At 48.7% G+C, this 27,166-nt stretch overlaps 11 protein-coding genes and 1 non-coding gene across 14 annotated transcripts; 8 read left to right on the forward strand and 4 right to left on the reverse strand.

The window, feature by feature from the left end:
* The first annotated feature begins 115 nt into the window (after positions 1–115).
* On the forward strand, positions 116–1,403 carry FVEG_08563 (hypothetical protein). Its single transcript, XM_018897453.1, has 4 exons — positions 116–222; positions 285–959; positions 1,008–1,080; positions 1,131–1,403. Exons 2-4 carry the CDS (start codon positions 565–567, stop codon positions 1,245–1,247), a joined length of 585 nt encoding a protein of 194 aa, XP_018755108.1. The 5' UTR covers positions 116–222; positions 285–564; the 3' UTR covers positions 1,248–1,403.
* FVEG_08562 (hypothetical protein) lies at positions 1,307–3,339 on the reverse strand (the record flags this gene model as incomplete). 2 transcript variants are annotated; one of them, XM_018897452.1, is made up of 4 exons in its annotated part: positions 1,307–1,963; positions 2,021–2,175; positions 2,230–3,214; positions 3,270–3,339. In XM_018897452.1, the coding sequence occupies 4 exons, from the start codon at positions 3,337–3,339 to the stop codon at positions 1,542–1,544; spliced, it is 1,632 nt and encodes a 543-aa protein (XP_018755107.1). The 2 variants fall into 2 exon arrangements, with proteins under 2 accessions (XP_018755107.1, XP_018755106.1); XM_018897451.1 differs by having other exon boundaries at positions 1,542–1,963; positions 2,021–3,214.
* Positions 3,340–3,964: 625 nt separating this feature from the next.
* On the forward strand, positions 3,965–5,715 carry FVEG_08561 (hypothetical protein). The gene is made up of 11 exons (XM_018897450.1): positions 3,965–4,004; positions 4,052–4,087; positions 4,135–4,228; positions 4,275–4,297; positions 4,347–4,365; positions 4,413–4,535; positions 4,585–4,607; positions 4,654–4,691; positions 4,743–4,880; positions 4,935–5,357; positions 5,403–5,715. The coding sequence occupies exons 1-11, from the start codon at positions 3,990–3,992 to the stop codon at positions 5,428–5,430; spliced, it is 960 nt and encodes a 319-aa protein (XP_018755105.1). The 5' UTR covers positions 3,965–3,989; the 3' UTR covers positions 5,431–5,715.
* A 166-nt stretch (positions 5,716–5,881) lies between these two features.
* FVEG_08560 (hypothetical protein) lies at positions 5,882–7,972 on the forward strand. The gene is made up of 4 exons (XM_018897449.1): positions 5,882–6,307; positions 6,355–6,422; positions 6,467–7,171; positions 7,222–7,972. The coding sequence occupies exons 1-4, from the start codon at positions 6,134–6,136 to the stop codon at positions 7,874–7,876; spliced, it is 1,602 nt and encodes a 533-aa protein (XP_018755104.1). The 5' UTR covers positions 5,882–6,133; the 3' UTR covers positions 7,877–7,972.
* Positions 7,973–8,430: 458 nt separating this feature from the next.
* FVEG_16356 (hypothetical protein) lies at positions 8,431–10,803 on the forward strand. 2 transcript variants are annotated; one of them, XM_018905602.1, is made up of 8 exons: positions 8,431–8,536; positions 8,584–8,612; positions 8,659–8,733; positions 8,789–8,864; positions 8,912–9,576; positions 9,624–9,785; positions 9,842–10,390; positions 10,438–10,803. In XM_018905602.1, the coding sequence occupies exons 1-8, from the start codon at positions 8,480–8,482 to the stop codon at positions 10,646–10,648; spliced, it is 1,824 nt and encodes a 607-aa protein (XP_018755102.1). In that variant the 5' UTR covers positions 8,431–8,479; the 3' UTR covers positions 10,649–10,803. The 2 variants fall into 2 exon arrangements, with proteins under 2 accessions (XP_018755102.1, XP_018755103.1); XM_018905603.1 differs by lacking the exons at positions 8,431–8,536; positions 8,584–8,612; positions 8,659–8,733; positions 8,789–8,864 and having other exon boundaries at positions 8,875–9,576.
* Positions 10,523–12,081, reverse strand: FVEG_08559 (hypothetical protein). The gene is made up of 5 exons (XM_018897448.1): positions 11,527–12,081; positions 11,419–11,478; positions 11,351–11,369; positions 11,212–11,303; positions 10,523–11,155 (listed from the first exon to the last, which is right to left on the reverse strand). Exons 1-5 carry the CDS (start codon positions 11,734–11,736, stop codon positions 10,898–10,900), a joined length of 639 nt encoding a protein of 212 aa, XP_018755101.1. The 5' UTR covers positions 11,737–12,081; the 3' UTR covers positions 10,523–10,897.
* A 902-nt stretch (positions 12,082–12,983) lies between these two features.
* FVEG_08558 (hypothetical protein) lies at positions 12,984–14,442 on the reverse strand. Its single transcript, XM_018897447.1, has 5 exons — positions 14,029–14,442; positions 13,919–13,978; positions 13,845–13,863; positions 13,698–13,789; positions 12,984–13,648 (listed from the first exon to the last, which is right to left on the reverse strand). The coding sequence occupies exons 1-5, from the start codon at positions 14,230–14,232 to the stop codon at positions 13,361–13,363; spliced, it is 663 nt and encodes a 220-aa protein (XP_018755100.1). The 5' UTR covers positions 14,233–14,442; the 3' UTR covers positions 12,984–13,360.
* Positions 14,443–15,753: 1,311 nt separating this feature from the next.
* FVEG_08557 (beta-galactosidase) lies at positions 15,754–19,333 on the forward strand. The gene is made up of 3 exons (XM_018897446.1): positions 15,754–16,487; positions 16,536–17,937; positions 17,988–19,333. Exons 1-3 carry the CDS (start codon positions 15,890–15,892, stop codon positions 19,135–19,137), a joined length of 3,150 nt encoding a protein of 1,049 aa, XP_018755099.1. The 5' UTR covers positions 15,754–15,889; the 3' UTR covers positions 19,138–19,333.
* A 139-nt stretch (positions 19,334–19,472) lies between these two features.
* FVEG_16355 lies at positions 19,473–19,570 on the forward strand. Its single transcript has one exon. It is a non-coding gene; the product is annotated as a tRNA-Leu (tRNA).
* Positions 19,571–19,647: 77 nt separating this feature from the next.
* Positions 19,648–20,433, reverse strand: FVEG_08556 (hypothetical protein; the record flags this gene model as incomplete). Its single annotated transcript, XM_018897445.1, has 1 exon — positions 19,648–20,433. The coding sequence occupies one exon, from the start codon at positions 20,431–20,433 to the stop codon at positions 19,648–19,650; it is 786 nt and encodes a 261-aa protein (XP_018755098.1).
* Positions 20,434–21,866: 1,433 nt separating this feature from the next.
* Positions 21,867–24,052, forward strand: FVEG_08555 (galactose oxidase; the record flags this gene model as incomplete). Its single annotated transcript, XM_018897444.1, has 1 exon — positions 21,867–24,052. One exon carries the CDS (start codon positions 21,867–21,869, stop codon positions 23,910–23,912), a length of 2,046 nt encoding a protein of 681 aa, XP_018755097.1. The 3' UTR covers positions 23,913–24,052.
* Positions 24,053–24,353: 301 nt separating this feature from the next.
* On the forward strand, positions 24,354–25,403 carry FVEG_08554 (hypothetical protein). The gene has a single exon (XM_018897443.1). It carries the CDS (start codon positions 24,360–24,362, stop codon positions 25,335–25,337), a length of 978 nt encoding a protein of 325 aa, XP_018755096.1. The 5' UTR covers positions 24,354–24,359; the 3' UTR covers positions 25,338–25,403.
* The last annotated feature ends 1,763 nt before the right edge of the window (positions 25,404–27,166 follow it).

Consider the following 27,166-nt stretch of genomic DNA (forward strand, 5'->3'; position numbering starts at 1 on the left):
TATACTCGAATCATCGTGAGTTTCTTGACCTCATAGTGTATTCTGCTCACCACCAGAGGTATGCAGCATTACATAGCGTCATGCAGTTCTGTTCACAAGCGCTAAAGACAATATCACCTCAGCCTCCAGCTTGATCAGGAAGCCTTTTCGCGGTCGGTGTGATGAGAAACACCGCAATATTTGCTCTCAACCTTGTAATGTCACGATATTTGGACCTTCACGGTTAGATTGTGTCTTCATGGCCCATGAGACGGCCGGCTGAAAGTAAGACTGACATTTTTCAGCGGTGACAGAGCAAGAAGGCTAAACCATCTGGGGACTGCTTCACCTTCATCTAAGCGCCCAGCGACGAGAGCTTCTCTGATGGATGTGCGCTCATTCCCTTTTTGATACTGCCTGTTTGTCTTGAAGACCCGAAGACTATCTTTTAGCCATGGGACAGAATCTATAAAAGCTACAAGAATCCCCGACCTGGACAACAAAACCATCCTCATCAAGCTCACCAGATCTCAAGAACCAACAACAACAACAAACACTCTTCCAACAAACTCCAAGCTCATCACAATGGCTTCCACTCTCGCCTTCCCTCAGCAACAGCAGCAGGCCCAGGCCCTGCCCATCCAGTCCGTCAGCGCCTCCAACATTGACAACAGCCTCCTCAGCGCTCTGGCAACCTACGTCACCACCGGCAGCCACGCCCGCAGCACCACTGAGCAAGAGATCCAGGAGCTTGCCTCGGCTGTTGTAGCCAAGCCCGGTGGCCGAGCTCACCTCGAATCCCTCATCCAATTCGACTCCTGCCCCGACCATCAGGTCTGGAAGAACCAGGCTAATGCCAGCGGAAAGATCAACATCACCAAGACTAACCTCACCATCGCTCTCGAGGTTGTCACTCTTGAGTTGAAGTTCGCTGCTTCTGGCGCTGGGTTCTACGTCCCCTGGAGTGGTTCCCTGAATGCGTGAGTGTGAATTACAACTGGAGAGAAGTTGACTAACCGTCGTCTTAGTGGCACCCTCTACTACAATGAGTTCAGCCAACTCACTCCTGGAAATGCCACATTCAAGCTTTGGGTCAAGGGTGTAAGTACCCATAGGCACAACTTCACCGCCGCGATACTGACATGTGGCAGCTTGACTTCTATGTCAGCATCTACCGCAACCAGGTCTACATCGGAAACTTCTTCTATCCCAACATCGGCTTTGTTTTCCCTCCCGGTACCATCGATCTCAACGGTACTATTGCCTGAGTGCAACACTAGCCTCGTCAATTTGGCAGATGATCCTCCTGGATCAGAAGCTTCGAAGTGTTGATCATTTCTGCTCGTTTCCTTTGTTATCTTGTTTTTAGCTAGCTAGTTCGCTCCTTAGTTTGCAATATCACTCCCGGGCCCTAATCAGCGAATCTCCTTCTGTGATGTTTCTTGCAATTGTTGTCGTAATTTCTTGAGTTGATTGATAGGCCGAGACCGATAACGGCTTGGTGACACAAAATAATTCAGCAAGCATCTCCACTGGGTATCCCCCTCTATCTGCAATGCAAATCACCCAAGCCGAACTTTTCTCCACATCCTCAAACATTCCTGTAGGTCCATAGACACAGTTCCTTCCAAGGCAGTAGATGTATCTCGAATCATAGCCACTAACAACGACGCATGCGCAAATTCAACTTGATCGTCTTGAACTGCCTGGTAGTCAGACTGTTTCATACCACCGACATCAGCCCAAGCCTTCCACTTGTCCAGCATCCGGCAAATTTTAGACGCGAACTCCCCATCCAGAACCATGCGATGCAACATGAAGCCAACGACGTCCTTCACAGTAAGCGAGTCATCCCAAAGGCCTTTCCCTTGAAGCCATCGAAGGCAATGCTCAGCAACAAGCTTTGTGTCCCACTTGGGGCTGCGTAGGGCTTCCATCATTCGCTGATCGCGTCTCAGCTGGCTTGTTCTGAGCCTCTCTCGCACTGTAGCGTTTCATGTCAGTAATGAACTCGGATCCGTAAACGATTGGGCTGACTTACTCTCCTCCATCCGCTCCTGGTTCTCCTTTTGCATCCGAGCCTGTGCTGCCGCTTGACGTTGAGCAGGAGGCAATAGTGCTTCTGCAGCCATCGCAGCTCGTTGTTCTTGAGACTTTCGCGCAAACTTGTGGATGTCTGTTCCATGATCGTCATGCCTGGTTGCCCATGTTGGTGTTTCAGATTCATCAACAATGCCTAGGACAACCAACACTCCACAGGGTACAGTTTCCTTCCGTGCAAAGGATAGAATATCGTCAGGTATCTTATAGTTCCACAGGATCGTCTGACTGGACGTCCCGAAAGCGGTCACTGCACTGGAAAACCACACACCATCGGATTTAGCAGGCTGAATTCGCAGGTGGTCAATGTAAAGGCTTTCTAGGTTCAGAGTCGTCTGGGCACCATAATGGTCCTGCTCAGTCAGTGCCGTGGCGATTCCAGACATGGAAATCTGACAAGTGATTGCATTCGACTGTGCGGGAGCGTTGTTAGTTCCTGGGCGTGAGTCGGTGCCCTGATACTTCCCTGTTGTCAGCTCGTCCTCTGAGTTCCGATTTGAGTGCTCTAGGCCCTCCGACACGCTTCCGGGCTTATTTGCATTCTCTTTTTGAGGTGGTGAGGGCAATCGGACCCAGTATGGCGGCAAGTTGGAATAATCCCTTGTGATCCAAGAACTAGACCAAGCAACAGTCAAAGAGAGATTACCATCGGAATCACTCGAGGGAGCGATTGTCAGCGCGTCTTGCCGGCCTTCGGGAGACATCATCAAACAGCATCCTACAGGCGTCCAAAGTCCAGATGATCTCAGTAACTTCCATCCATGCGGATTCGGGACGGCGCCAAGATCAAGCAGATAACAGACGAGCTCGTCGAATGCTACTTCGACTTGAGGTTGTCGGACTTGATCAGCATACTCAACTCTCTGGGTCTTCATACCAATTGAGTGAGTCTTCCAGTTGAAAGTGGTCCAACTACCACCAGGAATAGAGCTGGGATGACGCGACAGAGTCCAGTACTCGGAGCGATCCTGGAATCTGTCCAGCGGCATTACAGCATAGCGAGGGAGCTCTATCTCGATGACCCTATTGACAATATCACTCCTTGTTAGTGCTGTAAGACGACTATGCCGCAGCATACGCTTTATCTTGGAAAGCGAGAGGAGCGTGGAGAGCGTGTTGTACAGGATTGGGAGAACTGCCGGGGTAGTTAGTCGCTTGGCATGCGTTATACGTGGGGAATGGAGCTCTACCTCCCAAGACTGCCAACGGCACACCGATATAGGTGATTATGTCGGTTGGCGACTTGCCATTGTCTGCCATGCTGAAGTCGCGATAATTGTCTCTTTGTCACGAAGCATTTCGAAATTGCGAAAGGAGTTGTCTGGGGTTCAGCTGAAATGAAAAAAAGTCGGCTAGGCTGATTTGGGTATGATCTGGAGCTAAGACAGCCACATGCCGATAGCGGAATGGTGCCTTTTATCATGCCTTACAGGCTTGCAGAGTACAGTAATGGATTTCCAGATGTCAATATGTTTCGGTTATAGATCAAAATAGTCTATATTCAGGGATATTTGTTATTCCTTGCCCATGAGGCGGCGCTACCTTGATTGTCGTGTAATGGCTGTATTGGACGCAGCCCCACCGTTTTGCAGTCACGATTTTGGTTGTCACTGTTAATAATGATTGATTATAATATATTCACAGCAAGAAAACCAGGTACAAAGAGAGATATCTGAGTTTTATCATACTAGATCCCCTACATTCTTGGAGACACTTCACACTAAGTATGCAGAGAAATGGCTCAAGATATGATAAGATCAGAGCTGCTTCAGGGTAGCGCGAGACGCGAGGCGCCCTTGCAGCAAATCATGTGCTTCAAAACTTTATTTGCTTTTAATATCAACTCATTGTTCCCCGCCTTGACGCCTAAAATTTTACAAACATCGCGCCTCTTCTCACAACTGCCTAGCATGTCAGAACAAATTGTAATAAGGAACACTGTTTGATCAGGCACTTGCTAATTGAAGGGCAGGCTGTTGATTTAGACTACGATTCTGCTATCGATATAGTAGGCCCATTCCGACCCCACCAAAGTCAACGTTCTGACAAACAAAGCCACTCGACGGTTCATTAAATTTATCACTTCGATCAAGCCTGCTTCATTTCGCGCAAGAGAATGGACGGACTTACCATAGGTTAAGTGAAGGGAGTAAGAATAAGTGTTCGTTCAGATTGACACTGGCTGATAAAAGTAGAGTATGCCTACCCAAATGACGATGTGAGTTCATCATGAAATAGACTGAGTGCTTGGTCTAACTGTACTGGAGATCGAAAACGATAGACTCGGTAAGAGAACCCTTCAGCGCATGCTTTCTAGTGCTGATAGGAGATAGACCTGCAAGATGGCATGTATATCATTACGCTTGACGGCAAGAGGGCCCTGAATCCAGGAGCCGATACAGCCAAACGAGTTTTAGATTTGGGTACCGGAACAGGGATCTGGGCATTGGAATTTGGTATGTTATCTGGAAAGCCTTTTATGGAGAGCGGCTAAATAGGTTCTAGCTGAGGAACATCCGGCTGCCGAAGTATGCCACTTACAACCCTCCACTGACTAGCCTAATGTCTGAACAGGTGATCGGCGTTGATCTGAGCCCTATTCAACCTCCATTGTTGGTGCAACCCTGTCTTAAACCGCAGTGTCTATCTGACTTTCAATACAGCGTACCGCCAAATTGTAGTTTCGAGATCGACGACCTTGAGAAAGAATGGACTTGGTTGAGACCATTTGACTTTATTTTCTCTCGCATGATGACAGGAAGCTTCTCCGACCCAGAAGCGATAGCAAAAAAGGTATTTGAGTAAGTTCTCCGAGACATGATTTGAACCACGAACATTATAGTGACAAATTGTAGTGCTCTAAGCCCCGGTGGCTGGTATGAGATCCAGGACATTCAACTCCCCGTCTTCTGTGACGATGGGACTCTCGACCCAGAAACCTCACCACTGATGAAGTGGCAAGAATGCCTTATACAAGGCTCCCGAAAAATTGGTCGGCCTCTTGGTGACTCTGACAAGTACAAAGCTATCGTCGAGGAAGCAGGCTTTCATAATGTTGTTGAGACTATCTACATATGGCCTACCAACGGCTGGCCCCAAGACCCAAAGCTAAAGGAACTTGGGAAATGGAACCTGATCAACTTTGAGTCAGGACTTGAGGGCGTAAGTTTGGCTTTATTCACCAGGGTGCTCGGCTGGTCAAAGGATCAAGTGCTATCTCTTTGTGCGGATGTGAGGAACGAGTTGAGAAATCCGAAGGTGCATGGGTACTGGAAGATGTAAGTTCTCCTCTTCGACATTAGTTCATATACTGACAGAAGAAGCTACGTGGTATATGGCCAGAAACCGTAGAAGGAGGCGGTTTGGTAGAAGGAGGATTAGCCTTTAGGTCGTGCGCGTTGACTATACGATGGCCAATGCCTGTTCTATTCGACGTGTAGCATAATGGGGCCGCTGCTTAATATTCAGTTCAAAATGCCAGATCAATGGACTTGTATTGCCATGCCCAGAAACATGTTACGTGAAAGAAGGGCAAGGAGTTTGCTCCATGAGACCATCCCGATGTCGCCATTCCTCAGACTACTCGTGAACTCGGGATTATGGACCGACGACAATGCGCTCTGGAGCCATTCCGCCTAGGTTTAACTCTGTCACGAGCGAAAGCACACCATACGACTGCTTGGGCAGAACTTTCGTTTCCAAGATGCTGTACCCGAACCAATCGGTACCACCAAACCTACCCCAGGTTTCCTTCGGGGCAGCCGGAGCCGGAGTGGATAACAGTCTAACCCAATCCTCGCCCCGACAAAAAGTCAGAACACCATCTCGCCTCCCCACCTAATCCCAACACGCACAGAATGAGGGGGAGCGCTGCAAAATCCGGGGACGACGTCGGACGGACGCTGCATGCCGTCTGGGGTCCAAACTCCGGTCTACCACGACGATAACATGCATGCAACTCGACTTATATAAAGACCCCTTGAGCTTGGCCCTTTGATCGACAGTCTCTTCATTCTTGGCCTTCAAGTCTCCACTGATTGACACTTGGACAAATATGGACTACAAAGCTGATGAGAAGGTCGCTGTTGACCATGGTGATGAGGTTCATGAAGCTCATGTCGCGGTGCAGCTTGCGCATGATGTTGAGAACCAGAAGTTGTCGCCATGGACGCCTCGTATGTTCAGGTTATACTTCATCCTGGCTTGTGCATACCTCTGTGGTTGCTTGGTAAGCTTTTCACGAGAGGATGATGCGCCGGTTGCTAACGTTAGAAGAACGGATATGATGGCAGCCTTCTCGGTGGTATCAATGGTATGAAGGCATACCAACGCTACTTTAACATGTATGTGAAACCAACAAGAAAAGAATTTGAACTAACAGTCGCAGGTCTTCCGAGGGTTCTTCGACCGGTATTGTGTTTGCCATGTACAACATCGGTTCCATCGCCGCCGTATTCTTCACCGCCCCCGTAAACGATTTCTTCGGCCGACGATGGGGCATGTTCACCGGCGCCGTCGTAGTCATCATCGGAACATGTGTTCAAGCTACATCCACCGGACGAGGTCAATTCCTCGGCGGACGCTTCATCTTGGGCTTCGGCGTCAGCTTCTGCTGTGTCTCTGCCCCTTGCTACGTTAGCGAGATGGCGCATCCCAACTGGCGAGGCACCATCACTGGTCTGTACAACTGTACCTGGTATATCGGTAGCATCATCGCTAGTTGGGTCGTCTACGGCTCCAGTTACATCGATGGCGAAATCGCCTGGAGACTTCCCATTTGGTGCCAGATGATCACCTCTGGCATCGTTGCTCTTGGTGTTCTGTGGCTGCCTGAGTCTCCACGCTGGCTCATCGCTCAGGATAGAGTTGAGGATGCTGTCAAGGTTCTTGCCACATACCATGGTGAAGGTGACGAGAATCATCCCATGGTTGTGCTGCAGATCAAGGAGATGACGAACCAGATCGCTGCTGATGCTACTGATAAGTCTTGGTGGGACTACCGTGGACTCTGGAACACTCATAGTGCGCGACGCCGACTTATTGGAGTCTTGGGTATGGCTGTCTTTGGACAAGTCAGTGGAAACAGTTTGAGGTACGTCCCAAATTCCGATCTAGTCTCTAACGTTGTCTAACCGTGTCCAGCTCTTATTATCTTCCTGTCATGCTGAAGCAAGCCGGCATCACTGACGAAAAGAAGGTGTTGGCTCTTAATGGCGTCAACCCTGTGCTCTGCTTCTTCGGTGCCATTCTCGGAGCTCGTCTCACTGACGTTGTTGGTCGCCGCCCTCTTCTGATCTACTCCATTATCTTCTGCTCCTGCTGTTTTGCCGTCATCACCGGTACTAGTAAGCTCTCACTCGACCAGCCCGACAACGCATCCGCTGCCAACGCCACTGTCGCTATGATCTTCATCTTCGGTATCGTCTTCTCTTTCGGTTGGACTCCTCTCCAGTCAGCATACATCGCTGAATGCTTGTCCACCGACACTCGAGCCAAGGGTACTGCCGTCGGTAACCTTGCTAGTTCAATTGCATCGACTATTATCCAGTACAGCAGTGGTCCCGCTTTCCAGGACATCGGTTACTACTTCTATCTTGTATTTGTCTTTTGGGATTTGTTTGAAGCTGTCTTCATTTACTTCTTCTTCCCCGAGACTAAGGATCGTACTCTTGAGGAATTGTCGGAAGTGTTTGAGGCACCCAACCCTGTCAAGAAGAGTCTTCAAAAGAGGGATGCGCAGACTGTTATGAACACTCTTAATGTGACGGGAGATGCGAAGCTCGCCGGAGAGGTTTGATCAGGTCAATCTCAATTGCCTCGTCATGATTTAGGTAGCCATACTCAAGATAACTCCATCGCGATCAATGCTATGCATAATGCACCATTACTTTACAACCTTTATCTCTCAACCTGTCATTTGAACCGTAATCGGCCCCAAGTCCAGCTAGAAAAGTGTCCCGACTTTATTGTTTCAGCTTCAATTGGTTTGCGACAATTTCGTATCGCGAGTCAATTGAGTTCCCATTAAACTTGTCTGCCGATCACCAAAGCCTCGGCCTCACTTCCCGATCTGCATACCACGTCGCAGCGAGCAATGGCACCTCATGACCTTGATTTGGACCCCAGTATTTCCAAGGTCTCATGCCCATCAAGCTTTTGCACCAACCTCGCTCGCAGACCAAGGAAGTGTCCAATCGGACAAGGTCACAAAAGCTGGGGTAACTATCCCATCCGTTCCCCGAATGAATTCCCGCACCAATCACACGCTCCAATTGACCTCGGACCGAGCATCCCCGTGATCCATCAGATGATTCACAAACTCGTCCTTCATTATCTCCTCTTTTCCCCACGTTCACGTCGGCCCGTACCGGAGCGAATTGCTGTACAGTTTCCCAGCGCAATGGATCAAGCAAGTGATGAATGGCCTGCGAGGAAGAGGTTGAGAACGTCGCATGCCGTGAGTTTACAAACATGTCTCATGTTGCATGTGCTGACCGACATTAGTGCGATGCTTGTCGTACCCGCAAGACAAGGTTGGGTGATCTACCAGAAACTTGACAGCTTGGCTGATAGCGATAGATGCGATGGGAACAATCCTTGCGCGACATGCTCGTCGATCGGCCATGATTGCACCTATGGATCTGAAGCCAACTCGTAAGCCTCACTCTTCGATCAACTGCTCCGCTCCAGCAATCTAACGCTACGGTAGGAGGAGCAAGAACGATCTCATCCTGGAAAGCGTTCTGCGGGTCGAGAAGACCCTACACGAGTTAAGATCCGCCATTGTAAGCCACAAGTATCTCTTCTAGATGTCTGGCTTTGACCATTGTAGCCGAACGGTGTTCAACTCGCCAACTCACCTCAAACAAATCGCACAAACTCATTCTCGGGGTCCTCGCCAGATTTGAACCTTCGTCGGCAGAGTCATGCGATTCAAACACCGACCAGTCAAGACCAACGCGAGAATGTCAACAACCTCGAGAATGCCGTCTTGGACTCGATGCATACCTCGACAACGGAGTCGATACTCCAATGGCCTCACTTTGATGTCTTTCCGCTGCTCCGACATGATGGAGACTCAATCTTCTATCTTGAGCAAGCACGACCACCGCTGACAGTCGCATCGAATCCCATGTACCCATACGTCGACGCGGAAGACATAACCTCGATGTTGGAGGCGTTCGAACGAAACATCAACTTCTGGTATCCTTCCATGTCACAAGAGCAACTCGGTAACATACGTGCGACACTTCAAACCGGAACCCCTTCAGAGGATACAGTTCATTCTTGTCTGTGTTTACTCACTTTAGCCTTAGGATGTGCAAGTCAAGCTGCCGAAGACCTTCGTTTTACTGCTGAGCCTGATGCAACAGAGAAAGACAGAAGACTTCGGAAGCGTAAGTTGGGTGACATTTACTTCCAACTGGCCCTGAAGAAACTCCATGTCGCACATCTGCAAGTTGACTCTCAAAGCACCCAGTGCCTCTTCTTCACAGCGTAAGATGATCCTAGTGCTGAGTGAATATTCCTTTCTGACGTGCCAGACTCTACTTCGCCTCCCTAGTTCGGCCACTTCAAGCTTGGGAGTACCTCAGTGCTACAGCGACTAGATGCATGTTGCTTCTATCCTACCCACCGAACACGCACGACGACGAGGCGGAAGAACGCATTAGAAGGATATTCTGGTCCTGCTACATTCTGGAAAGGTGAGTCAACGTTTCATACATAACAGAAATAAGGTGATGTACTGATTCCTGCTCAGTGACTACATGGCTGAGCTCTCAGCATGTCCCCCATCAGGAATCGCTCGCGTCGAGTCTTCCATCCCACTACCAAGCACATATCACACGCACCCATCCGAAATCGTAGAAGAGGAATCGTCTCTCTACTTCTTGGCCTGTATCAGTATGCGACGCCTCCTCAACAGAGTCCATCAACTACTCTACGCAAAGGATACCGGCGCTGCTTTCGATCACAGTCGCTTTCCACGCATCGTGGCTGAGCTCCAGCGGCAACTTGATGATTGGCGTGAAGTCTTACCAGCCTCGTTCTCCTTCAGCATCGATACAGAGGAAGCAGCAACAGCGGCTGGCGGCTTTCTTCGACAGCGATATCTCACCTGCAAGGGGGTGATCTACCGACCTTACCTGATGTGGATGCTAAGCACTAGCTATGCTGAAACGAGGGTGCCCTCAATACCAGATGCTATGCAGAACTGCAAGTTATGCCTCGATGCTTGTTTACTACATGCGTTAGATCTCAGAGGGTTCCCGCAGACAGTTCTGATTGATACCTGGATATGCTCCCTGTCGTAAGTCAATCATCGCTCCCGAATCAGACCGTACTGACAAAGAATAGTATGTCTGGGGCAATGCTCATAATCCTCGCGGCTTCACACGTGCCTGCTCTGAAAGAGTTTAAGGGGTCACGAGCCACGCTTGTAGGAAGTCATCTCGAGAAGCTGTTCCGAAACTGGCGTGAGGTATCATTTGGTGGAGATTCACCGAGTGTTGATCGAAGCATGTGGCTCATACAACAAGCGGATAGTTATATAAGGGATTGCTATTGACTGAACCTCAAAGATATCGCGAATGATATGGCGATTTGGTGCATGGCAGGTGCACAAGTAGTTAGCAATGCTCTGCGTGGAGCTTCTGATGTAAAATTGACTCTGCTATCCATATATCGCAGATGTGAACGAAAGTATTTAGCCTATTTGCCCTGTATTGATCAAAGTCCCTGTACTTTCAAACCAAACAGATCTTGAAAAGGACATTCAGGTAGACGCTTTATCCCGGGTACTTCAGCATGTTGACCCCTAATCTGGGCCGGCGTAATTCATATCACCCCTGCCACCCGAGTCGCAATGCTCGAAGCTGACTTTCGGTCCACAGTAACCCTTATGGTCAAAGTTACTCGCCGGTCCAATGAGGAGATATCCGTGCCAAGTTCCACCATGAGTTAGTTCCAAACACTGAGTACCGCAGAGCTTGTGCCCATGGTTTTTGATGTGGTGTTCGATTGCACCTGCAATAGTTTCCTGCTCAGCAGTCGTGTCACAGTGTCTGCCGGTAGACTGCGGTTTCATTATCAGCATCGCCGGTTATGAGGGGGGAAATGCGATTTACATACGCGATAGCGGTAGAAAAGGTTGCCGTTGGGGCCAGCATGTCCAGTAAAAGTAGTACAGGTCTTTTGGTTTGATGCGTGCTTGATAGCAGCGCCTGATCCCTACGTTAGCTCGAACCAAATATGATTATCTTATGCTCACTGATCTGGAGAATCCCGTCCTGAAACAAGCGTGTTAGAGGCCTGTCAATTTGACCGAAGTTCTCTTACCTTGATAGCACCCCCGATGATAACGCAGTGAGAGGTGATGGTAATGATTCTTTCGCAAACCTTTCGAGATATCAGTAATGTAGGCAATTTGCAATGGGAGGAACTTACTGTAACGTGCCTGCGCTTCTCGAGGGCAGAGTCTTCAGACTCAAAGTCCTCAAGGTGGTACAGAGCCAGAGAGTCCGGCAGCTTGACAGCATCCTCAATGTTAAGAGCCTGGGTCTCGTTAATGGCCTCTGTCTCCTCTGTGGTAGGCATAGAGTAGATAGACAAAGGTAAGGACATTAAGACGAAGAAGTTCATAAGGGCGGGTTTCATCTTGACTGAGATAGGCAACGAGATTCGCTGCGAGAAGGACACTGGGGAGAATGTATCCAGCTGATGCTTGTACGATTTGATCTAGGAAATGAGGTTCGAGTTGATGTGCCGGAGTCATTGGTATGGTTTAAACTTGAGGCCCTGGGAGTCAGTCGGTCTTTTATAGGCTTTTGACAAGAATTTGGAAGGATTTGGTGATGTGATGAGAGCAAATAATGAATATCAGAAGATTTGGAGAACGAGGGTATCTTCGGCGTTGGAAGTGAGCATGCCGCTTATCCGACCCATGTGAAATGCTGTTGGCTCTACAAGCGGCACAGAAGCTTACGAGGATTTTGCAGACGCAGAACCAACACGCTTTGACTGCAGCCTCGGGCGGCTCTATATATGAAAGAGATCAATGTGTCCCGGAAGAACGGCATCTCCCGCATAATAAGCGCCAGATTTTCACATACAATTTGATGGCACATTCACGCGGACTTCAGTGACAATTTCACACTCCTCGGGGATAAACTGCTGGCCTTTAGTAGACTCTTTGTGCTGCCAACACACATGCATATAGATACTAGAGTTATTGGAAATCCTCTTTCTTTACATAACCTTAGAATCATCCATTTCTCATAATTGTCGATTGAGCCACTAACAGACCCCTGCGAGATGGATGCTCGGCCTTTTCTATATCCCGAAAAGCATCAGTCGAAGGATTCTATCCTTGTGTCTCTCATATAGCTGTCTTCATCAAAAGTCATGATATGTCGGCTGCAAGCACAATCCTTCGTCCTGTGCGTCTTTCAGTTGGCCATTGAACGACGTTTGATCTTCGATTTGTGCCGAATTGCCGCTTGGTTGATAATATTGATGATCTGATCTGTCAAGAAACCCGAAGAACTTGCAGCCCACGTTGCCTTATTTTGCTACATCTATGAATCGATAGGCCTGGTCCTGAAGAATCCGCAAGGGCTCCCTGCTCATGCCTAAGCTGGTACTTTTGGAAGAGGATGGTGATTGGCACTGTGGATGTTGGATTAGACTCCTTGTTGCGTTTCTTGCATTACCAGGGTTAGAATTTAGCAGTTCAAGGAGCAAAGGATATTGTAGCCGTCTACAAATTGTGTTCTAGATCCCAAAACCGTTGCCCCAGCTCCAAAGTCGGTCATATTCAGGTCAGTGAAGTGCTTCTACAGAACCATCAGACACGCAGTAATTCACTTCACCAGCAGTTCTTCCTACGACAGAAGAGAAACCCTGAGGGGATTAGAATAAGCATGTTTACACGGCTACAGGCTAGTGTTGTCTAAACATAACCCTAAACTAAATAAGCTCATTATCACGAGGTAGATCCCCTGAGCTTTTTCAGGGAACGGTGCAATTGGTTCCGGATTCATACAATTGTCTAGAGACGAAACAACTTCATTCTTGGGCGACGTAAGAAGTACCGAGTGAGTACAACTGCCAGTATTCCCGGTATGCATTTCATTTGCCACGGTTGCCATTCTTTCGACGCAATGATCTACGGCACTGGGTTCTCTGATAATTTCTTCCCTGGCTTTCAGTCCTTTGACTATTGATGGTCAATTGAAAGCCTACCATTGCTTGACTCCTCATCTTCAACGGATTCAGTTGTCTATAGCTCACGATCAGCTTGCTTTTCTTTTTCTTTCTCCGCCTTCTCCAAAGTCTCCAAATCCCACATCATGGACACCGGAGTAACAATAAGCTTTGGCCCACATTCTATCTCGTAGTCAAAGCCCTTCGCTGGTCCAATGAGTAGGTGACCATTCCAAACCCAAGTGTCAGTCAGGTCCAGACATTGAGTGGTTTGAATGGCTGCCCCCTCTTTCTTGATTTGGCGTTCGATTGCGCGTTCCACCTCTATTTGTTCGATGACAGTATCGCAGTGACCATCATCAGTCTGTCCTATTTTAGCCTTCTGAAGTTAAGTTACATAAAGAAAAACCAACCTCATATTGATAGTAGATCTCTTTATTTGGGCCAGCGTAGCCACTGAAATGTCCGCATTCTGCCAGACCGACGGCTTGTTTGATCTCGAAAGCTAAATTTTCAGCTCACGTCCATATTCAAGTCACGGATAGTATGCTTGAACCTACTCCAGCGAAGCCATATTATCTTTGATGAATATGTTAGAACCTTTCTTTTCTGCTCAAGAGACCGGCCATCTTACCCTTAATCCCTCTTTGAATTCATGTGATGGCGCAATAGCATCCCATGCACGTTCATATATCTGAAACCAGTCAAAACTTGGTTAATGAGTAAGAATCCGACACCACTAACTGATTTCTTTTTCTCGGGCACCTTAGTCTTCGGCTCGCCATGCTCCAGTTGTTCCAGTGCATGAAGCAACTCAAGATACATCTCCTGGTTCGCCGCACTTGGTCGGGGCCCACTAGCCGAACCTGTCGCCTCTAAGATAGGCTCCAAGCAGATAGAGGTTGGCAAAGACGTTAAGAAAAGTAAGATCATAAGCTTTGGATGCATCTTTGTTGATGTATGTAATCAGATTCGTGACTATGAGAAGGAGAGGCACGATATACCCGGCAGCTGCCCGGTTGAATCTATCGATAGTGCCGGAGTCGAAGGAAATGTTTGGTGACATCACAATATGTCAGGTGGTATTCCAAGGGTTTTGTGGCTGGATTAGCGGTGTTTGTTGGTGAAGGTCGAAGAAATGGGCGAAAGGTACTGGTGATATGACATGTGCAAACGGGGCTATGTCAGGCGATATGTGCCGGATATCCGGCAGTGGAGACCTTGTTGGTTCGAAACGCGTTGTCAATTACGAGGTTCATCAATATTCGCAATCAACATGGTCGAAAATAAACAGTCCATTGGTCGACAGTGCAGTATCTCTCCATCTCGGAAGTTCGGCAACTCTAATGTGAAACGCGGCCACATAATCACATATCGACCTTATCTTATCGCAAGCGATTACTATCAAACTGAAAGATATAATTTTAGAAAGGTTGTGTTTTATATAAATGGCTAGCTATGTGTTAAAGATCCAAACTGATTTATAAAGATAAGTATTAAATAAAGTCAAGCAATCATTCCTTTGCATACTGTAACACGACCAATTCCAGGATTGGCTGCTGAGTTACCGATCTCCAGCATCTGGCTCTTATGAATTCGCACCAGATGTTCGACAACTCTGAGGAGTCTACTGATGTTCCATCGCGTCTGATAAAAGCACCTTATCAGGCAATTCTGCTGAGGTTCCAATACAGCTTTGGCAGCATAAGACTGTTGATAATGAAAACAGTTATTGTGCTAGGGGAATATTCAACAATACACTTCAACAGAAGATTGACCAGATATCTGACACCAATGCCAAGGAGACTTCAGCCCTAATAGTGGACCGAGCCTCTAGATGATGACTTAGGGGGCTAGAAGATTGCCTGGCTTCCTAATAATAGATTTTGATATGCAGACATGTTCTCTAGTTTGCCAGTCTAGAGGGCCCTTGACCATGCCGAGAGAAGTAGAGAGGCTCGGTGGCATAACCAATGGAATAACATGATTTTAGGAAGTAACGCACTTTGTCACTCAAAAGTCTGTCTCTTCATGCACATAATTCGCTAAGATGTCCCAATGCTTTAACGGGCATGGCCGGCATTTTGATTTCTACCAATCTGGTGCCAACTTGAAACAGATCTCATTACTCTTGTCTGCTACTCAAACACATCTCGTTTCTACGTTTCCCAACTACAGCCTACTGCAAATACTGTTCCATCCCACGACTACTCCCATGACATCGGACGCAGGTGGCTCGTAACAAATTTCTCAGTTTGTTCCGCTGTCGGGTAGTCAGCCAAGCCCTCGAAGTCTTGCCCCGCTCCGGCTCCGACATCCCCGGGCTGCTACCCTCTAATCCTAATACGCTCCGGTGCATTCAGGCTGTTCCACCAAACAAGACAAGATCAACACCAATCGAGCCACGTACCCGCACCTATCATGGATTCTAGTGGAGTCCTCTCTTCCCCGAGAGTCAATCCGAAGCACGTGTTGAGTAGGGACCAAGTTGTATCACGATGCGGGGGCTGTGCTATCGCGGAGGAAGAATTACAAGATAAAAGTCCAATCATTCCTGAGACTTGGTCTTTCAATTCTTTTGAATCATCCTTCTTTCATCGCCAAAATGGGAGACAGCATTCAGCACGAGCCAAAGGGCATTTCTCTCCAAGAAGATCCGTCCCGCCCGGACTACATCAACGAGGCTGTCTTTAGGAGAAACACTCTCCCCACCCGTTCGTATCATATCCCTGATACTTCAATCTCGCTGAACGGAACATGGGACTTTTCTCTCGCTGGCACAGTACTGGAAGCACCTGAGCCTGGCGCAAAAGATGTCGCTTATGGTCAAATCCAAGTCCCTGGCCATTGGCAGCTTCAAGGCCACGGAAAGCCCTGGTACACCAATGTTCAATACCCGATTCCTGTCTGCCCGCCATATGTTCCTACCGAGAACCCTACGGGAACTTATCGCCGAGAATTCCATATCCCGACGGGTTGGGCTGCGGATTCTCAACTGAGATTGCGTTTTGATGGTGTTGATAGCGCTTATCATATCTGGGTGAACGGTACCCTGATCGGATACGCTCAAGGTTCAAGAAATCCTTCTGAATTTGACGTTTCATCATTTGTCCACCGAGAAGGCCCGAATGAGCTCTTTGTGAGGGTTTATCAATGGTCTGATGCGACGTACATCGAAGATCAGGACCAATGGTGGCTTTCAGGTTAGTAGCGCCTAAACCCCCGAGTTGACCCATGGCTAATCCTTGCAGGCATCTTCCGAGATGTGTATCTCATTTCCTTCCCAGCTGCCAGAATCGATGATTTCTTCCTCACGCCACACCTTGACGCTGACTACAAAAACGCAAAGCTAAACGCATCCGTCGATGTCTCTGCTCAAAAGGGCGCCATTGTTGAGCTGATAGTCTCTGAGCTTGCAAAGAACGGAGGCGCTGTCATTGGGTCTACTGAGACCTCTTTCGATGGACAGTCAAAAGCTACTCTCAGTCTTGATGTCGAGGATCCCAAGAAATGGACAGCAGAGACACCATACCTGTATTTGGCAGAGATGACACTCAAGTCTGAAGATAAGCAGACTGTCCTTCACAAAGTCCAGCAACGCATTGGTTTCAGAACGGTCGAGCTGAAGGATGGCCTAATGAAGGTCAACGGCAAACGTATTCGTCTCCGAGGTGTCAACCGTCACGAGCATCACCCTCTTCTCGGCCGCTCCGTTCCTCTAGAATTCGCCAAGCGCGATCTTCTCATTATGAAGAAGCACAACATCAACGCTCTTCGATGCGCTCACCAGCCTCATGACCCTCGCGTTCTTGATCTCTGTGATGAGTATGGTCTCTGGGTCATGGCCGAGGCCGATCTCGAGTGCCACGGCTTCTATGATGCTGTTGCTCGACCTCTCGACATTCCCGAGTCAATGGACTACGGCGAGCGAAAGAAGCTTGCTTTCGGAAAGGCTGCCGAGTTCACCTCCAACAACCCTAAGTGGAAGGATGCCTACCTTGACCGCATCCGGGCTGTTCTTAACCGAGACAAGAATCACGCGAGTGTTATCATGTGGAGTTTCGGTAACGAGGCATTCTATGGTGATAACCACAGAGAGATGTTCAAGTATGCTACTGAAGCTGATCCTTCGCGACTTATTCACTACGAGGGAGATATGGAGGCCGAAACAACACATATGTATAGTTATATGTATCCCACGGTTGACCGCTTGATCAAGTACGCCGAGGAAGAAGGTGTCAAGGACGGCAAGTACGAGAAGCCCATTGTTCTCTGCGAGTATGGACATGCCATGGGTAACGGACCCGGTTGGCTGGAGGACTACGAGCAAGCTTTCCGCGACTATCCTCGTCTCCAAGGTGGCTTCATCTGGGAGTGGGCAAACCACGGTCTGTGGAAGGATGACCACGAGGGAGCAGGATACTACGCTTACGGCGGTGACTTTGGAGATACACCCAATGATGGAACCTTTGTCATGGATGGTCTTCTGAACAGTCAGCATGAGCCTACCCCTGGACTGACAGAATTCAAGAAGGTTATTCAACCTGCTGGTTTCTCTTTCAAGGATGGAGAGCTGAAGATTGAGAACTGGCATGACTTTGCTGGTCTAGACCACTTGACGGCATCCTACAAGGTGGAGCAATTTGGTCAAGAGTGAGTCTATTTCCATCCAAGTAAGATGGGAGACGCTAATAATGTAACAGGTCAACACTGATTCACTCCGGGTCATTCGATATCCCTGAGGTTCCAGCTGGCGAGTCTCGTTCTGTATCTCTTCCAGTCGACGCCAAGCGATACAACAAGGACAATGAGGTCTACCTTACAGTGACACTATCACTCAAGCACTCGACAGCTTGGGCGCCTGCTGGTCACGAGATCGCTTGGTATCAGCAACAGCTCCAGGCTCCTCAGACTGATGCTAAGGCTGCTCTCGCCGCGAGCAACACTCTCACTTCTAAACTGTCGGTAACTGAGAAGGGCTCTACTGTGTCAGTCGTTGGCAAGAACTTTGAGTTCGTCTTTGACCGCGCCTACGGTGTTCTGAAGAGCTGGGTTTCAAACAACGTGACTCTCCTTACCTTCGACCCCAAGACCCAAGCTGCAATCCTCCCTTCATTCTGGCGCCCCAAGACCGACAACGACGTCCCTGGAGCCGTTCCTTACTGGGAGAGATTTGGTGTTGAGCAACTACAGTCTCAACTTCGTTCTTTCTCGGTTGATACCTCTAGCTCAGACAAGGTGGTTGTGAAGTCACATACCTTTATCACTCCTCCAGTTCTGTTCTGGGGATGGGACTGTGAGATTGAGTACACGGTGTATCTCACCGGAGCCCTCAGTGTTAATGTCAAGCGTCTATCGCCAACAGGATCCTTCCCTGAGCATGTTCCAAGAATTGGTCTCAACCTCTATGGTAGCAAGACCCTCGAGCATGTCAAGTGGCTCGGCCGCGGACCTGGAGAAAGCTATCCCGACAAGAAGGATTCCCAACGTGTCGGAATTTGGAACGTCGAGTCTGTGTCTGAGCTCCAGACTCCTTACGATGTTCCCCAAGAGAATGGTAACAGAGAGGATACACGATGGGTATCAGTTCGAGACTCCAAGTCGCCAAGCATTGGACTATGTGCGACACGTTTGGATGGAAAGAATTTCAGTTTCTTGGCGTCGCACCACAGGGATACGACTATCCACGAGGCTAGACATCCTCCTGATTTGACAGAAGATGATGCGGTGTTTATTAGGCTGGATAGTAAGGTCGCTGGTGTTGGATCAGGTGCCTGTGGACCCGCTGTTCGTGAAGACCTCATGGTTAAGGTTGAGGAGACAACATTTGGATTCCTGTTGGAGCCGCTATGAACAAGATTGATAGACATTATGATTCAATGATAGGATACAGAAGTTCGAGCGATAGATATTGTTATAGCATTGACCTTGTGATGTTTGTCGAGTTGTGCCGATCATCTGAAGCTCCGCCAGTTTGCGGCAAACTGTTTGCCCGCTTCACATTTTCCTTGCGCATTCACACTTCATGAAACTTTCGCACAAACACGAAAATAAGCTTCATATGATTTCTCGATATTTCCTCACCAATATAATCCGCATTTGGCAGGTTGATTCTACATCTACATCGTCAGTGAGGCATCAGGTCTTGGTGCTCATTCGCTAGCCAAGAATCCACCCGAATCATCTTCGCTAACTTGGCCGAGTGGTTAAGGCGCTGTGTTTAGGTTCTTATCAGAAACCAAACCCGCAGTGGGAAACCGCGGAGGTTCGAACCCTCCAGTTAGCATATTCAGCGATTCATTTTTTGCTTTTGTAATGGCCATTTACTTTCTATAGACTAATTGTTATGGTGACTGATTGTAGCTACATGTACCACGATGCGACTCTCCAAACCCCCCACGTCATACCAAATAGGGCTGCCCACGATAAGACCCCCTTCGCGATGAAGACATATTTCACGATCTGGAATGTCTTTTTCTCATTCAATCGCGGAAAAGGCTCACTCGGAACATCCTTGCCCAGGAATTTGCAAAGAGGCTCCCATCCATCTTCTGCCTTGAACTGGAGTACCTCTCGATTCCTCTTCTTCGCCTCAGCTAGTACCTCCTCGTTATACCTGTTATACATTTCCGCCGAGAAGATTTCAGCTGAACCGTACTTCTCCTTGCCCAACTTGATGCTCTCCATATTGAGTGTATACCACATCCGATCAGAAGACCAGAGCAGACCAACCCAGTAGAACCAAGGACTGAAGAAGAACCAGAAGCTCTCTTCAGCGCTCTTGGCCCAGACTTCAGGATCAGGTCGTTGGTTGAGCACAATCTTTGCATCAGGATATGCGTCCATCATGTCCGGTGTGAAGTACACGACAGGAAGATCGCAAATAGAGCGATGGCCGTGAATGAGCTGCTTAACCATCTTTTGCCGAACTTCAGGATTCTTCTCGCGCAGCGCGGCGATAAAGAGGCGCAAACGCGAAGGATGGGGGAGGATCTCTGCCATGTGCATGCATGGTCCGCAGCCTAGCTTCTCAAAGGCCGCTTGCATTGATGATGTGGCAGCGCGAGGTAGGCCAGCCCCAATGACCAGGAGAGGGACCTCTTCAGAGTTTGGGTCACCCAGGCCTCGAGAATCCGTAAGGAAGCGCATCGCCACAACCAGTGATAGATAAAAGTCAGATAGATTAAATTGCAGAAAGTCCTTGATCCTGTAAGAATGGGGAGTAGTTGGTTTTTAAAGCTCACATAATATTGAAGCATGGAAATAGTGCTGACGCCAAGCGGCACAGCGAATCTCTTGTCAGATTCTTGCTGACTTTGCATCGCCATACTGATTCTTGAGTGGATTTACATGCTTATGCGAAGTTTAGCCTTGAATTGTTTCTGTAGAGCATCGGGGCTTTCCTTTTCAAGTAATCGTGAGACTCAAGTTGTCAAAGTGCAAGGTTAAAAATGAAAAGGACATGCTGGGTCTAGAACACAGTTTTCCAGACCAAACAACTCGGCTTACATACCCTAAATAGACTGTCACAGCCTCATAGGTCATGTAAATGGCCTACAGTGTAGTAGCAACCAGTAACAACAATGTCAAAAGGCCCTTGGCTGCAGATGCCGCAGTTTAAAACATTCTGGCGCTTATCGTAAGCTTCATTTCTAGAGGATCGTCATATGTGTGGTCTCTAACTATAGGCCATCATGACTACTCCCGCCTGATTGCTGCTTACGGTACTCGACCTCGGCTGCCAAGCAAATAGGGAGATCACAGCATCCAAGCTTCCAGGTTCATAGCTTAGTGTTAAAAAGTACCGACCTTTTTGAAGCCACAATCGATAGTCGAACGGCTAAGAGCAACAATTACATCATGCAAATATTGCTAGCTATATGCTAAACTGAACAGATCGGCTCTTGATTGTCGATTAACAGATCGGCGGTTCATGTTTCACGGTCTCGTGTCATGCTGTCGTAGAAATTTCCCCAGAGTCTGACCTTACGTAACGCCGATATGCACGAAATCAGGGGCAAAGGCCGTTGTGGCTTGAAACTAATTAAACATCGTGGAGCCAAAATCCCATCCGTCGATCTTCCCGTCAAGCTTTAGTCTTGTTTTCTCTCATCACTCGCCTACAGACTAACTCAATAGGTTGCGCTCAGACGCTGTGCGGAGTTTAACCTGACCTGAAACAAAACAAGCCCAGGTGGGCCTCAGTCTGCTGCTGTGTAACCTGTAAGCCAATACGAGGAGACCCTTTTCTTTTCTTAGTATACTTTTGAACTTTGCTGGCCAATTGGACGACTGGTCTTTTCGTTAACCCGATATTGAAGGTGGTCGCCTCGATCCGCCTAGCTGAACTGAAAACCATGTGAGCTGAAAGTACGGTAGGTGTGATGGCTGCGGCGCGATGGATCCAAGGCTGTGCGTCTGATGTTAGTCCTGCTAGAACAAACTTGTACCAGAAGAGGAATTAATAAATAATATCATATCCTCCCGCCAATTTGCTTCTGTTTCCAGTTCATTCCGTTCGTTTACTTCTCATTCTTCTCCATATCTTACAACCATCATTCTTTTCTATTCCTTTCGTTACAATGAAGTCCTTTTGGACACTTGCTTTTTATCTCGGGGGCGCTAGCGCTGTTGCCATCTCCCAACCGGCAGCCAAGTCTGAGACTCCCGCAGGATCCTTGCAATTCTTGAGTCTTAGAGCCTCAGCTCCTCTCGGCACTGCTATCAACCGCGACAAATGGAAAGTCACATGTGATAGCCAGCACGAGGGAGATGAGTGCTCCAAGGCCATTGATGGTGACCGCAACACCTTCTGGCACACTAATTGGGCTGCTGGAGGCACCAATGACCCAAAGCCTCCTCATACTATCACTATCGACATGGGCTCTTCTCAGAATGTTAACGGCTTATCTGTTCTTCCTCGTCAAGACGGTAGCAACCACGGCTGGATCGGCCGTCACAACGTCTTTCTGAGCACAAACGGGAAGAATTGGGGCGATGCTGTCGCAACAGGAACATGGTTCGCTGACAACACTGAGAAATACTCTAATTTTGAGACTCGTCCTGCCCGTTACGTCCGTCTTGTCGCTGTCACTGAAGCAAACGACCAGGCATGGACCAGCATCGCGGAGATCAACGTCTTCAAGGCAGCTTCTTATACCAGCCCTCAACCCGGCCTTGGACGCTGGGGCCCGACACTTGACTTTCCTATTGTTCCTGTGGCTGCTGCAGTTGAGCCAACATCTGGAAAGGTCCTTGTTTGGTCTTCTTACAAAAATGATGAGTTTGGAGGCTCGCCTGGCGGTGTAACCTTGACATCGACCTGGGATCCTTCTACGGGTGTGATTTCTCAACGCACTGTGACTAACACCAAGCACGATATGTTCTGCCCTGGTATCTCCATGGATGGAAATGGCCAGGTCGTTGTCACTGGTGGAAATAACGCTGAGAAAACAAGTCTTTATGACTCCTCTAGTGATAGTTGGATCCCCGGGCCTGACATGAAGGTTGCCCGTGGCTACCAGTCATCAGCAACTCTATCGAATGGTCGAGTGTTCACTATCGGTGGCTCATGGAGTGGAGGTATTTCCGAGAAAAACGGCGAAGTCTATGACCCCTCTTCAAAGACATGGACCTCACTATCAGGAGCTTTGGTCAAGCCAATGTTGACTGCCGATCAACAGGGCCTCTATCGTTCAGATAACCACGGATGGCTCTTCGGCTGGAAGAAGGGTTCCGTATTCCAAGCTGGACCTAGCACTGCCATGAACTGGTATTATACCAGCGGCAACGGTAACACGAAGTCAGCCGGCAAACGTCAGTCCAGCCGCGGCAATGATCCAGATGCAATGTGCGGAAACGCTGTTATGTATGATGCAGTCAAAGGAAAGATCCTGACGTTTGGCGGTTCCCCAAGCTATCAAGACTCCGATGCCACAACCAACGCTCACATTATCACAATCGGCGAGCCCGGAAGCACACCCAAGACAGTATTCGCGAGTAATGGCTTGTATTACCCCCGAACCTTTCATACGTCTGTCATTCTCCCCGACGGAAATGTTTTCATCACTGGCGGTCAACAGCGTGGCATTCCTTTCGCCGACTCAACTCCCCAGCTTACACCCGAGCTCTATGTCCCCAACGATGACACTTTCTACAAACAGCAACCAAACTCCATTGTCCGAGTCTACCACAGTGTTTCCCTATTACTCCCCGACGGCAGGGTCTTTAACGGTGGTGGCGGTCTCTGTGGCGGTTGCACTACCAATCATTTCGACGCTCAGATTTATACGCCAAACAATCTCTACGACTCTAACGGAAAGCTGGCGACCCGTCCGAAGATCACCAAAGTCTCAGCCAAAAGTGTCAAGGTTGGTGGCAAGATCACAATCTCGACAGATAGCAGCATCAAGCAGGCTTCGTTGATCCGATATGGTACTTCAACACATACAGTTAATACTGACCAGCGTCGTATTCCTTTGAGCCTAAGAAGTACTGGAAGCGGAAACAGCTATTCGTTCCAGGTTCCAAGCGACTCTGGCATTGCTTTGCCTGGATACTGGATGTTGTTTGTGATGAACTCGGCGGGTGTCCCAAGTGTCGCCAGTACTCTTCTCGTTACTCAGTAAAGTGTCGGTCAATTTTGTTTCTTGGTGAATTTCTGCTATCTTTCAAATCTTTTGGCATAGGGTATTGCATTTAATCTTGTAACTTCATCTTTTGCATCTGTACTTGAGGGACATGACGGGCCTTTAATCTAATATCTCATATATTCTTACTCTAGGACATTTGTCCAGCTCAACTGTAATTATCAGAAATAAAACCCTTGAACAGTATTGGATGATTATTTTTCAAATTGGTCTCCCTCCAAATTTTATCTGTTTTGAACGCAATGTCCCAGCACAAGGGACATCAATTTTACTACAGCTGGAGCTTGTTTCGCTGTGTCGTAGTACCAACTGATGTTGATGGGCTGGGATCCATTTGCAGCGCTCGATGACGACAATGACATCATCACCACGATATCCATCGCTCAACCCGGACTGCATTTTGACCCTGGCAAAGCTTGGGGCGACATGGGTTGCATCGAACACGCTCAAAGGCTACGCAGAATAACACTACACGCCTTAAGACGAAATTGCCGACATTTCTCAACGCAAGAGCAACTACAGCGAAGGTCATCGGAGCCCGTCAAGATGAGTTGGATGGACAGCTGGAGTCGACCCGGTAAATCGCAAGCAACACCAGCACCATTCTACTTGTTACCCGGAGGCGAAGCGACTCCATATTGTCACTCATGCGGCCGAGTGATTAGTACGAGACGAACTACCGCGACAGCCAACACCAGTACGCCAGCCAAGTACTGCTCGAGCCGATGCCGCACACAGAAGCCCGGGAAGCTGGACCGCGAGCTGGAGAAGGCCTTTGTTAAATTGTTGACGGCTGAAGAGAGCGCAGCAGATGAAGGAAGGAAGCAGGCAAAAGGGGGCAAGCATAAGAAAGGGAAGAACAGCAAAGGCGACAATCGCATCGTGGTACCCTGCAGCGCAGCAGAGGAACTCGTCTTTGGACCGAACCGAACGTCAATGGAGGGGGAAATTGAAGCACATCACAGCGACGAGGAGGAAACGAATGAGATGGAACAAACGCACGCGATATCGGAGCCGCGATCATTAGAAGACATGGACCTCTCAGGTAAAATCATCAAAGACGACAATCACATCGACGGCGACGTTCTCGCCCGCATGTCAGTCCGCAGCGGCACTCGCATCCGTCCACCACAATCCGTATCCGAAGTCAACGGCAGTGTCGGCGGCGAAAAAGGCAGAGCAGAACGAATCCACGAAACAGACGCGATGCTTGAGAAGCGAAAACAAGGACAGAGGCGCGCGAAGGAACGGGAAATGACAAAGTGCGCCGCCCGACGCGGTGTTGTTTTTGGGTTCACTGTCAACGACGAAGGCGAGAAGCGTCTCTGCGAGGCAGTCATGGCGGGAAAGATCGTGGAACCGAGCTTTGCAAAGGGGGACTGGGCGATAAGATGGAGAGAATGAGATTGCTCATGTGTCAGATATGGTTCGGGCCGACAGGAGCTCAATAAAGATGCTGATTATGTCTGATTGACAATGTTCATGACGCGCTTGCGATAAGGATCGACGCCCTTATCACGGTCCAAGCGTCGGTGACAAGACGCTCTAGAACCAAGAGGGAAAGGATACTGACCATTTGTAACACCGGTTCCCTGATCACCAAGTAATCTGCTGAGTAACGAATGTGAGTGGTTTTACTGGTAGATCAAGCATCGTCTTGGCTTCATTTTGGACAGATGAGTTTCTGGATGCAGACGTGGAGTGGAACATGCCGATCAACCCCACCACCGTCGAGTGGAAGTCTCCATCGTTATCTTTCTTGGGGTCTGGGGTTTTACTCCGCTGAAATCTGTCATCTGTGGTCTGCTCCGCTGGAATCTATCATGTGCAAGTAACCTCGCCTCGCATGCTTTACCCATTTCCAATACATTGGAGAAACTATCATGTCATAAATATTCCAGAAACTGGGAAGATCATCTTTTGGTCAAATTTGACAGGACGATAAACGAGAGTCTAGAATCTGTTTGGTCCAGGGGAAGTGGAACGACATCCAGGTTCCCCAATCTCGTCGTGCTGCAGGGTTCAGCTTTCAGCGCTCCAGGCGATACAGAACAGTGGACGATGCTACAAGCTACGGAGTAAACGTGGCATGCCCAGCTCGAAGCGACTGCAACGTTGTCATGCAAGGTCAATCATTATGATTAGCCAGATTCCCTACAGGGCTGGAATGCAAACCAGAGTCTCAATAGTCGTGAGTATAGTGCCATACCGCGGAGAGAGCGAGAGCGATGGTGTGCGTTAGCCGGAAATAAATCATGACATTACAACAGAAAACGGTCAAGATCACAAAAGAGATAAGACAGAGGCTGTTGGTCCGGGGAACGCCCTAACTCCAAAAGCAGTAGGTGGTTAAAGCCCAGGGATCAGCCACTGGCCCAAGCGTGCTAAATATTGACGCACTACAAGCAGACGTGGCGCCACGATGGATGATAGGGCGTGGTGAAGGCGATGATGATAGGTGAGATGCTGTTTCAGCGTGTCGGATCAAATCTAACAGAGTTTCTGCTAGAACAACCGAAAAATCGGGACCGAGCTTACGGGCCGGGTTGGTAGAAGATGCCCCTGTCCATCACTGGCGAAGCAGTGTGAAGCTGAGGCCATCTTGTTCTCCAAGGGCGGGCGAGTGATTTTTCACTCTACAGAGCTTCCTCTTCTAGAATAATCCTCGTATGGGCAATCAACGGCGTCGTTATCCCACCTGCTGAAAAGGTCAGTGAGACGCTGATTATGAAGCTGTTGATCAATGCGACAGCTATCGACGCCATTTTTCTGGTTCTGGAAGGTCTGCAGTGATTTAATCAACCAGTCATGTTCTAAAGGGCCGAGTACATAACCGACAATCAATTGTCGACTCTCATTCGTTTACCATTCTGCTCTGCTCAACCAACGTCACGTCATTGATGATCGCCAAGGGGAATACTCCCTAAACTGACAAAATCACTCAGGGACCCAGAGATCATCAGCCCTGCCAACATCTCCCCCGGACGATTTCCGCCGGTCCACTGTACTGTAGCTCCCAACGCTAGACTTGGTCCAGTCACACAATGGCACTCCGGTTAGCATACCCGCCGAGAAAGCAGATGGTGTCGCCAACGAGTCAGTTTGTTCTGGAAGCCAAGCCTCGTCCCCTTTTACCCCAGAGCCTCAGCCAACGCCTTTCTCACCCTGGATTAGAACCATCCATATGAGCGTCAAGGATGCCTCACTCGCAAGGGACTATGTGGGAGGGACAT

Source organism: Fusarium verticillioides, chromosome 10 (genome assembly GCF_000149555.1).
Source record: "Fusarium verticillioides 7600 chromosome 10, whole genome shotgun sequence".
Lineage (NCBI taxonomy): Eukaryota > Fungi > Ascomycota > Sordariomycetes > Hypocreales > Nectriaceae > Fusarium > Fusarium verticillioides.